Here is a 12409-nt window from a genome sequence, read left to right on the forward strand (position 1 = left end):
TGTCCTACTTCTGTCACGGTTTTCTAGGATTATCTCATCTGTTGTGATCCCTAATTGGATTGGACTACTTGAGGAGGGATGAAACGGAGGAGAAGCATCAACATGGGGGAATAAGGGGCTCCAAACAAAAGCAAAGAACAGGGCTGGCCCAACTATGAGGTAGCCGCTTCAGACAGCAGAATTCAAGGGGTGCCCCTTGCGGCCAGCAGAGAAATGAGGGGAAGTGGCGGCAGCAGCTTCCGGGTTCCGGCAAGGTCTTGGAAAACTCCGCAAAGTCTCATGAGAGCCCCACAAAATCTTGCCAGAACCTGGAAGATGCAGTCTCAGAACCCTGGTAAATGAGGCTTCTGAAGGGGATGGGAGTCCATGGGACATCTTCCCATAAACAGGACATACTGCCATTGGCAAAGAACCAATAAAAAGGGTATTAAGAGGTGGGGAGTGGGGAATTTCAGCCTCCCGAAACCACTATTTCCAAGCTGAAAAGTGAACCTGCAGAATATTTGGGTAAATTGTGAACCCTACAGTGAAATGCTCTTCTGACGTTAACATGTGGAAAAGCTGGGTCATACTTTCTTATTATAGTGGTAACTCCGGTTGCGGACGGGATCCATTCCAGAGCTCTGGTCCGATCCCAAGGTTTCCACAACCAGAGGGACCACTTCTGCGGCAAAACCCCAAAAAATACTTCCGGGTTTGCCGCATTCGCATCCTGAAGGATACGCAAACGGAGGTATCACTGTAATTGTTGCTGTTAACTCCATGCAAAACAATACCGGAAGCGTAACACCCAAATGAGTTTTTTGTTGTTGTTTTTAGGTTTGTCTTAATCTGTATCTTGGTTTCTTTTTTAGAGTTTCAAATTTATTAGGTGAACACAGCCCGCTGGGAAATGGTGTCTACAGATCTGTAGGGGAATGGCTGGAAGCCATCAAAATGGGACGGTATACAGAGATTTTCATGGAAAATGGATACAGTTCAATGGACGCTGTGGCTCAGGTGACCTTGGAGTGAGTAGATTTCCTGATCCTTTTCATTGAAATAAGGGAGAAACCTGTTGGTTTGAAGCCAGTTAGAGAGTAAAGATAGAAAGTGAAGACTGGAAGCATTTAAGGGTTTTTCTTTGTTTTTCTTTTAACACCCATCCGATTCCAAGGAAGTTTCAGCATTCATATCCTATATAAATGATAACAGACCAATGAGATAGCTGGCCTTGTGGTTACCGTCAGCTGTTGGCAAAGCAGCTCTAATAAAGTAGCACATGAGTTTGGACGTAGCAACAGCATCCCAATTTTGGCACAGGACTTGGCTTGTTTCTCATGTGACAAAGGCACTCTTGCCGAGTGTGCCGCAGTTAACGAAACTATGGGAGTTTTGAAGACCGTAATCTTCTTTGCAAGCCAGGAAGTCTTGATTCCACAAACACCTTTGAATACCTGTGGGTGCAATAGCGGGAGGGGGAGGGAATCCACCCCCAATGTAATCTGGCCCAGAGCCACAGCTTCTTGTGGTGATGGAAACCATTCCAGAGCAGCTTCAGAGCTCCTTTCTTTCTGAGAAGTTCTCCTGCAGTCCAAAAATATAGGGATGCCTCCATTTCAAGGGAGGAAAGATGTTCTTAGTATCCTTGGAGATCTTGGCACATGCAAGCCTTTGGGGAAGTGAGATGAGGAGAACTTCTTTTAATTCTTCCCCACGAAAGCAGAGAAGTGACGCCTTTAGGGGACGTTTCTGCAGAGAAGGAATCCCATTAGAGGAAAACAGGAAGCAAAAGGACATACCATGCCTGTATCTGAGACTATCAGATGCTGGAGAGTCTAGCACAGCCAGGGGACTTACTGGAGATGCCAGGTCCACCTCTGAGATGCAAGGGGAAAGTGTTCAGGAGTGCACCAGCAGAGATGTAATCCCACGAGTGATTTTCAAAACTTGTTTTTAAACCACCCTTACCTACATCTCAAGAGTCTGAAATGCATGGGGAGCATACCTTAATGATCTGCTTTTTAGGAAAAAATAATAAATTGATTTTCCACTCTCTGCGGCCTGAGGAAATTTTCCAAACTCATCCCTTTCATACAGTTTCTCCAGGCTCCATATTTTTCAGAAAATCCTTTAAAAATTCACCAATTTGGGGTTTACTTTTTAAAAATGTTAATGTTGCACAATACCCCTCTTTTTTAAAATAATAATAATAATAAAAATCCACTCTCCTTAAAGCAAAAACAATCCCTGCTAGTAGATACCCATGATAGTCTTAGATACAGACAGAGGTGTGAATTATTTTTCAGATTGTCTTCCACCAGAACACTTCTCCACAGTAACAGAGGGAAGGTTAAAGTACAAAGACCACCTTCCTTCCTTCCTTCCTTCCTTCCTTCCTTCCTTCCTTCCTTCCTTCCTATCATATAGGGAGTCTATCACAGTTCCCTGGCTGTGCTAAAACACTTCAGTTTCCTTGCATCTGTATCAGATGGGGGAAGGTGGGGGGTGACTGTAGAGAGAAATATGGAAGCCATCTGAGATTCAAGGATCCACTCCGGCAGAATGAATCAATTCCTCTCTCCAGCAGAGCTCACAAGACTCTGATTCTCAATGATTGGGATGGTTTTCTGTTCACAACTAATGAGCAGATGCCAATATTGGCCAGGTTTGCACATCATACTAAGCCAAACCATGGTATAACATAAACATGTGAGTGCACAAGCTTCAGGAGAGGACAGTCCTCCCAGTTGTTTTGCTGCATCAGACTAGACTTGGCCTGGCTTGGCATGTCATCCAAGCCTTGCCTGCTGGTTTAATTTTATTTAAATTAACCACAAGCTGTAACTCAGGTTTGTCCTATGGTTTAGGGCTCATGGTTTGTCCAGGAGAGCTAAGCCAAGAGCCTGGGTTTAGTTCACACACCAGGCTAACCTTTGATTTAGCTCAGCATAGTAGCGAAATAACCAGACAAGATCAAAGTGGATGCAATCTCTTCTTCAGAAACCCTTGTGTTTTGGCTAAGCCATTTTTTAAGCTTAGTGTGACATGTGAACCATACAATTGCTTAACAGACGTTGGGGCCTGACTTCGCTATTTTGAATTGTGACAAAATGCAAAGGGGCCTTGACTGAACATTAGACATGGACACTTAAAGTTGTGTATGAAAGTGGATTTATTTTGCTCAGTATTTCTGTTTCTCAATTACATTCAATTTACCGGGAACTCTCAGATCCTCCTTAGGCCGCAGTTTCAATGGCCCGCATGGTCAGCTCTCATATCATATGGCATGGCTGGGAATTTATGGTTGATTTCCAATTCCTGTGACAGAAATTCAAGAAAGAAAGAAAAGTTTAGATCTCCCTTCTGTAGTTTGACCTTAAAGGGTTAAAGGAAAAATGCAAACGATGTTGTGTGTTCTAAATTCTTACATCATACTTGTTCATTTGGAGTAACCTGATACTGTCTCTTTTGTGTCATGGGTGGATGACTCCACGCAAGTATCTGGAAAATCTCTGCCATTCGGAGCAGGCAATTTGTAATTTGGGTCAGGTGTGTGCTGTATTTATGAATGTACTACTTTGCTCGGTTGGATCTAATCCTATGAAATATCAAGCACTTTTAAATGGTCTAGCAAATGCTTTTTGCATTTCTCTTAAATAACATGTACATGTAATTGTGCTTGTATTTGACTTTAGCGTTTATTACAGTTCTGACACTTTGATGCTATGTTTCACCTCGGGTGACACAGAAGTGACACAAGATACCGAAATCCTGAAATGCAGCCTATAGAATCATAAGCCACCTCCCAGAGGTGCTTTCAAAATCTTAATTTTTCATTGTGTGCAAACAAACACAAAACACAATGTTATCAGCTACAGCCCATTCATATCTATCAAGAGCTATTTTTAAAAAGTCAATCTACATTTGCCAAAGCTTAATTCATCTTGGAATGTGTCTGTTTCAAGAATGAAGCAGGATTCTCTGTGTTTTCAGGGAGGTTTAACCCTCACCAACCCAGATCTTAAGTCCCTAACTCAGAATGTAGTCCAACTGGTTTCAGAATCTGTAACAATAATTATGCTGCAGTTTATTCTCTAGAATAAGGACTGCATGATCCAAACTGTCAGTTACTAAAGGTTCATTTACACCAGGGGCACAGGGTGGAATCCAAGGCAAGTGAGTTGAACAGTGCTGCCTTAGACAAGTTAGTCATGACATTAGTTAGGTCCCATTGATTTGAAGGTGAACTTACTGCGACTAGCTTAGTCTGGATTCAACCGATAAACAAGTTTTATAGTCATCCTCTCTCCCTAGGGAACTGAAGTTCTCTTTAAGGGACATGGGATCTTTGGCAGGGTGTTGTTGTTGTTTTAAAAAAACAAGAACAAAAAACTACAATTCCTTTGAGAAGAAACACCAAAGTGATGTTTATAGTATAGATAGGCCCTAAGGGGAGAATTATATTGTTATTGAGGTTCACCTTTAATCAACTGGCCTGATTAAAACTGGCCGAAAGACCTCATGGAAGTGGCTAAACACACCAGTGTACAGCTAATTCCTATAATTCTTAGCAGCAACCATGCTGCCAACGATACCATCTGAACTAGATCTAAATAGTTGCAGGATGAAGATGCCAGTATTCCTCCCCTCTTCATTACACTTGTGCCACCAGCATTTGTGGTGGATTTATTATGAGTTCTCAACCTCAGGTATTCTAGTACCACACCAGTTTTCCCCACATCCTCTCTCTCCCTCAACAACCCCCCTCCGCTTTTCTACCTTCTTCTTGTCTACTCAGCCCATAATAATAATAAATAATAATAAAATTTTATTTATATCCCACCCTCCCTAGCTGAAGCTGGGCTCAGAGCGGCTAACAACAGTAAAAATAACACAGTTTACATAAAATCATAATCATTTAATTGAAATACCGTATTTTTCACCCCATAGGGCACACTGGCCCATAGGGCGCACCTAGTTTTTTGGGGGGGGAATAAAGAAAAAAAAATTATTTCCCCCCCAGGCATGGGGCTGGGGCAGGGGAAGCCCAAGCTTCCCCAGCCCCCAGAACATGCTGCTCTCCGCAAGCCGTGGGAGTCCTCCCACGGCTTGCGGAGAGCTACCCGAATCCCAGGCACGACTGCTCAGCACGCCCGGGCTTCGGGGATAGAGGCAGCTCTCTGCAAGCTGTGGGAGCCCGGTGGGAACTCCGGCAGGCTCCCAAGGCTTGTGGATAGCTTCCTGAAGCCTGGAGAGTGAGAGGGGTCGGTGCGCACCGACCCCTCTTGCTCTCCAGGCTTCAGCGAAAGCCTGCATTCGCCCCATAGGATGCACACACATTTCCCCTTTGTTTTTGGAGGGGGAAAAGTGCATCCTATAGGGCGAAAAATACGGTACATTCTAAAAATCAATTAATTCTAAAATCAATTCAGAGTCAAATTAATGGCAACCACTGGGCTAGAGTTCTGTGAGGATTACAAAAGGAGGGGGTCAGACTGTGCCTCAGCCAAAGGTCTGGTGGAACAGCTCTGTCTTGCAGGCCCTGCGGAAAGATGAAAGATATCAATTTCAGCAGGGCCCTAGTCTCTTGTGACAGAGCGTTCCACAGGATTGGGGCCATGGCTGAAAAAGCCCTGGCTCTGGTTGAGGCCAGCCTAACCTCCCTGTGGCCCAGGACCTCCAAGATGTTTTTATTTGAAGACCGTAAGGTCCTCCATGGGACATACCAGGAAAGGCGGTCCTGTAGGTACGAGGGTCCTAGGCCATATAGGGCTTTAAAGGTTAAAACCAGCACCTTAAACCTGATCCTGTACTCCACCAGGAGCCAGTGCAGCTGGTATAGCACCGGGTGAAATAATGTAAACACTGTTCATGGACAGACTATAAGGAATCCAAATTTTGCTTTTCCATCTGAAACAAGGGGCTTTAGACAGCAGCCTGCCTATTAAGCTGTAAGAACCGAGGTCATGGAACCAGGCTAAATTGCTTGGAAGTTCTGGTTCTCACATGGGCGGCAGAAGGAGGTAGAAACCACCCACATTGTGGTGGAAAGCTTTCCCAACCACCTTCGTACCAGTCTAGTTCTGTACTTGTAAGAAGTTCATGAAAGTCACACACACACACACATTCCTGCAGCCTAAACTGGTACCGTACTCTGCCATCACATTCTCCTCCATGTTTAAACCAGGATTCAGCCAGTGCCAGACATAGCCTTTCTCTCAGAAGATGAAGAGAGTGTAATTGTACTCCTGTCCCAGCTGGACTTGTCCAGCAGAACTTCCTGGTAGATGTGGCACTGACCTTCTGACAGCTCCTCAACTATCTGCCAAGTTCCTATACTGAACTGGGCCATGTTCATTTCAGGGGAAATTTTGAACTAGGCAAATTTAGCTGCTTCTCTGGCATTTATTTTTGTCAGCATGAGGAAATCCAGAGAACCTTGAGAGCCAAACCACACATGTATGGAGATAAAAAGACGTGTGGCTCTTAGTTCTCCTTCTGACACATTTGTTGCCTTCAATATATGATGCGGGACTCAGTCTTGGTCTGATCTATCTACCTTAGATGACCTCCGGAGTACAGGATCTTAGAACCAGTTTACATTATACATTTTTGTACTCAGGAATTAATAGCCTTTGGATTTAAATGGTAAGATTCACACATGACAACATTCATAAATGGTGAATGTGTTTCATGTGCATTAGTCTCACAGGCAACTTTAGGTAAAGTTTCATTTTTATCACAGGGAAGCCCAGCTATTTAAATGCACAGTTCATGTGTTGGAATATTTATTTCACCATTTGAGCCCAATTCTTTTGAGAGTTGTTTGTACATCTTGCCATTGATGTGCTTCTGTTCTTTTTCCTTAATGCTGACTGATTTTGTCCAGCTCGTCGTTTAATTTTGGTACTTTTATCCGTACAAAATAATTAATCCTGTTATATTAATAATTATTTTACATATATAAAAACACCAAAATTAAACTACAGCCTCCACAAAATCAGTCAACATATTTATTTACTTAAAAAAAGAAAAGAATAGAAGCACATCACTACCAAAACACATGAACATAAAAGCCTAAATTTATACTTCCTTGACTTCAGTTAGCTATTCCAATTTGTCTATTTAACTTAAGGCAACCATGTCTACACCAATACTTTCCCATTTGGCTCACTCAGTTCATGGGGGAACACCCAACTATAAATTTTGCACCTGAGTTTTAAAAGCACCATTTGGGTTTTATTATTGGCAAGATCCACAAGGCCCAATTCAAACATAAAAGCAAGAGCCACAGATCACTCATGCATCTTTATTTGTCCCAGTTTGTATATAATTTATAAACTGGGTCTGAGTGCACACAGTTGTAGATCTTTTCATGTGAAAGGTAGAATTGCTAGACAGTGTGTATGTGTTTTTCTATTACTGCATTTGACCAGATGATCTGCTTTTGACAAAAATTGCAGGTGGCTGAGAAATGAAATCCCTGGACAGTATGTGATTTTTAGGGCATGCCTATAATGCCCTAAAGCACATATTTTCACACCTGGGGGGGGGATCAAAGTAAATTAGCTATTGCTTCATTTGACATAGCTGACTTATGCCAGAAGAAGTTGCAATTTCAAAGTGGAAAGAGTGGGGTTGTGGGGTGCTACATGAAAAGGATCACCACTTTATTGAAACCCTTAGCCTCCCTCAGAATTCCTCAGATTCTTCATATACTGAGAAAGCCCTCCCAAATTCACTTTGAATTTTGTTTGATGGCAGCTCTAGGAAAAAGGCCACACAGTTAAGAACACTGGGCCAGAAACTCCACTGGTATAAATCACCTTCATTCCTTTGAAGCCCTCACAATTCATATCACTTGGCCTGAGAACACAGTTGTTGGGAAAAGGAGAGCCCCCTCATCTGTTCATATGCCTCTAAAACCATGAAGGACCTTCAGAATTTTCCGGAAAACCACAGACTATGGTTAACAGCTTGTTTGGAAGAGGAAAAACAAAACAAAACTATGGAAAACATGTTGGGTTTGAATGTGTTATTCGGTGGGGACAACTGTTTGTTCTGTTCCAGAGCTGGGACTTGGGGGGATCAAGATGAGAACCAGAATTGAACTGAATTTTCAAACTCCCCTGTTAAACCCTTGTTTAAAATTAATGTGCCAGTACTCCTGATTCCCTAATCTCATATCATGACATTTCAGCCTGCTTAAGAAACAGGTTGGAAAAGAACCTAGAAGAGGAGACTGGTCCTACAAATAACTAAATCAGTCTCTGCGAAAGGCAAATCTATGTGTCTTTCATGCACTAGAAAAGTGAGTGAGCCAGTATAATATTATGTCATCCACACCAAGATTTTGAAGTGTCTGGTGGTTTGGGGTGCCTCTCAGGGTGAGTGTCCAACTTAAGACGCCTTCAGGGGGCCTTGGTTTGTGCCATTAAGGAAACTGAGCCTTTTGGAGATGTCTTAGCTGTCAGCTCAAAACCTGAGTCACCTGAAACAATTTGAAAATCTTGGTAGATTCCTTGCAGTAGTCCAGTCAGAATCCCACCTGCCAGCAAGGCCCTGTCAAATGCATGCTCTCAACAAATACTGCCTTTCAAACAGTAGCAAATTGAAATAATCACAGTTATAATGGGCTCCTGTGGCTATTGCCCCAAGTCCTGTGCTCTGTTCAGGCCTCATCCGCAAAGGCCTGATCTTCAATATGTTCCAGCATTTTGCCATGTAGTTCTAATCCTAGCGGAGGAGATGGATATGTCCTGTTTTCCACCTGGATTACCAGACTGTTACCACAGCAGACAGAACAACTGCTTTCTAAACATGTGGACAATCTCTGGTGGCTTTGAGTATCTTTGGAACTCTTCCCTTACTCAGCAAGGATAACTTGGCCTGAACAACCCTCAAGAATAGCTAGATCATGAGACTGGCCACTTTTAGTCGTATACCTGACTGGACTTAAATGGCTAACAACAAAAAGGTGGACTTCTTCACATCTCCCTTTTGAAAGATAATGTACTCACTGAATCTCAGGACACCTTGTTGCTTGTCATCCGGTGGACAGCTCTGAATATCTGTAACAATATGTGTGTCTGTTGTGTTACATTGTAATTGTTTTTCTTTCTTTTAAAATAAATGTTTATTTATAAAATAAAATAAAATCCCTCACTCAATGGGGAAAAAAAGAGAGATCTACATCAAGAATTCACCGGCTCTTGCTTTTTATTCCTCACTCTTCATTCTGTAACATGGTCATTATTATCAAGAATTATGATGCCATGCTGCTGCCCGGAAGGGGATAAATAACAAGAGCGGATGAAAACGTTATGCAAAGAATTCTTAAGGATGGGTGAGCCTCAAAACTATTCCTCACTCTGTGGGCAACCTTGGTGATTTGAGGGAGTTGCCCTTCCAGAGTTAGGGCTCCCCATATTCCATTTTTCTAACTTGCGCGTCATGTCAATTGCTAGTTATGGAAACCGCATTCAAAGCACTACCAAACCCTTTGTCACGTAAATACAAAACTGATAACAACACAAACAACGTAACAGGCTGTATGTAACTATATAAATTCTTTTTAAATGTGATTCAACATATCATATCAAAATATATGGTTCTTATATTGGCAATGTCCACGGCGTGGAATTCTTATATCAATCTTGTAGTGTTCCACGTGAAGACGTTTTTAAGAACTCTAGAGTTCCTTGTATGCAGGTATCAGACGAAAAACTTGGAAGAATGGCACATACAGAAAATATGACAAGGATTCCAGGATAATTCCTTGCTTCGCCCAGCCGGGCTTCGTCAGCCGTGCATACGCTGGATTATATAAACGAACACAATGTGATGTAATTTTATACAAAACCAAGTACAGTGGTACCTCAGGTTAAGTACTTAATTCATTCTGGAGGTCCGTTCTTAACTTGAAACTGTTCTTAACCTGAAGCACCACTTTAGCTAATGGGGACTCCTGCTGCTACTGCGCCGCCAGAGCACGATTTCTGTTCTCATCCTGAAGCAAAGTTCTTAACGTGAAGGACTATTACTGGGTTAGCGGAGTCTGTAACCTGAAGCGTATGTAACCTGAAGAGTATGTAACCCGAGGTACCACTGTAACGTAACACACATACTAAACAATAAATTTACATACCATATTCTTGTATATCAGAGACATGGAACATGGAATCCTTGTCTTATTTTCTGCATGTGCCATTCTTCCAAGTTTTTCGTCTGATACCTGCATACAAGGAACGCTAGAATTCTTAAAAGCGTCTTCACGTGGAACACTACAAGATTGATATAAGAATTGCGCACCGTGGACATTGCCAATATAAGAACTGAATAGATTGTATTTCCTGATCTATCTGCTGGACTTATATGTTTCGTTTATATGATAAATTGGTCTATAGAACCATATATTTTGATATGATATGTTGAATCACATTTTAAAAGGAATTTATATAGTTACATACAGCCTGTTACGTTGTTTGTGCCGTTATCAGTTATGGAAACCAGACAAGTTGAATTGCTGGGGAAACAGCCAGCGAAACATGGCTCCATAGCTGCTAAATGCACGTACAGCTAGCCCTTTCCTGGGGGTGGAAGGCTGCTCCTCTCAGGTCTTGAAACCAGTAGCTTGCCTTAGCTTGTAAAGTTTAGCCTTGATGAAGGGTGAGTGGGAAAGACATACTTCAAAATCAGCTGAGGTACGATTTTGGTGCTTTTCTATGAGAGTACATCCCATGGATTTCTATGGAATTTTGTTGGTTTCCTTGAGAGTGATAGGTTCAAATTTTATTTCTGCTATGTATTCACTGGATGGCGTTAAACAAGCTACTCGACCACCACTTACCCCCACACCTACAATATGATAAGGATCATTGAGATAACTTACGAGTTCTGTTTTCTACTTCAAATCGTTCCTCCCCAATGCTCCTTTAAAGCAATAACACAGGGTTTTATCTCTCTCCTCTTTTGCATGCAACCTTTAATGGCTAAATAAATAAGGCCTAGCTGTTTATATTGCAATAAATGCTTGAGTCTGGTCCAGTCTAGTTGCAGGATACTTTAACATTCCTTTTATCCAAGAAGGCAGCAGAAAGGTGGATCACTGCTTCCTCACTTTGTACCACACAGTGGGGTGGAACATAACACAAGGCAGAGGGGTAGGTCTGATGTTGTCCTGGAACGTTCTGCTGCCTTCCTTTCCCCTCACCTTATTATGGGACTTGTTCAGCACATTGGACCCCATGTTGCATGACCATGTTTTATCCAACCCATTGTGCCACTAGAGCAAACACAGAAACTTAATATGTGAAATAGCAAACTGGTCTTGGTAATATATTTTTTTAATCAGCTCTAAAGAAATTGGACAATTGGACAATATCTTCTTCCTCTCTTGCACCCAAATACAGAAATATACATATTCCAGTGTATATCTTCTCTAAACATGTTGTGGGTATTGTTTGAAACCTCAAAGCAATAAGTCCTTTCATCATTGCACCAACAGATAATTAAAAAGAAGAAGACTTGAAGACAATAATCTGTTCTAACAGAGTAGTAATATGGTGAGAATTGCAGTTTGAAGGTAACATTTAATTAACAAGAAGCCCCTCTATTTTTAAGCTGTAGGAGTAATAACTTTAAGAACATGAGGAAACAATTCATACTTAGAAGAGCTTCATGTTTCTTAGCCCAATTTTATACAGATCCATTAGAAGTTTGCTAAAAAAAAAAAAAAAAAGAGGGAGGAGGAAACACATTTTTGGGCAACGTTGTTATCTGGTATATGATGTAACTTTGTACTTGAAGCAAGAAAATATGAAACTGGGGCAATATTGAAGAAACCCCAGGCTCCAATCTCATCATAGCAACAGGAGTAACACGAGGTAGGTTTTTAATGCAACCTAAAAATTACAAATTTTTGGTACTGTAGTTTCCAGTTTAGCATTTGCCTACTTCCACCCTTCTGTACCATATAGCACTCGTGGGATGACTCCCCCCAAAGAAGTCCTTAAGAGCAGATGGTTCTAAATTACCTTCTGTTGAGAGGGCAAAGTTTAATGTGGCCGTAGTCACTTGCCCAGCCCATGTACAGTTATCATTTTCTAAGAATTTGGGCACTGGGGAATCCAGTCTGGTGCGGAGTTGCCAGAACAATCGCCCAATTTTCAGCTGTAACACACCCAGCTTCGCTAAAGTATTATTGGCTGAGCCATTTTCAGAACTCAGTAGAAACCGAAATGAGAATGATCATAGTCATAAAAAGTTAGTACCGTATTTTTCACTCTATAAGACACACCAGACCACAAGACGCACCTAGTTTTTGGAGAAGGAAAACAAGAGGAAAAAAATTCTGAATCTCAGAAGCCAGAACAGCAAGAGGGATCGCTGTGCAGTGAAAGCAGTAATCCCTCTTGCTGTTCTGGCT

The 12409-nt window shown here is 41.9% G+C and overlaps 1 protein-coding gene across 8 annotated transcripts in view; it reads left to right on the forward strand.

Annotated features, from left to right (window-relative positions):
- The window catches only part of EPHA5 (EPH receptor A5), a 255158-nt gene that overhangs the window by 237648 nt on the left and 5101 nt on the right, over positions 1-12409 (forward strand). For 7 of the 8 annotated variants that reach the window (XM_081836263.1, XM_081836264.1, XM_081836267.1 and 4 more), the window contains one exon: positions 855-1010. In XM_081836263.1, the coding sequence (XP_081692389.1) occupies positions 855-1010 (156 nt within the window). Of the gene's footprint in view, positions 1-854; positions 1011-7746; positions 8211-12409 lie in introns of those variants that run through there. The other variant, XM_081836265.1, reaches the window with a different exon arrangement.

This window comes from Podarcis erhardii, assembly GCF_964252035.2.
Source record: "Podarcis erhardii genome assembly, chromosome: 13".
In the NCBI taxonomy this organism is placed as follows: domain Eukaryota; kingdom Metazoa; phylum Chordata; class Lepidosauria; order Squamata; family Lacertidae; genus Podarcis; species Podarcis erhardii.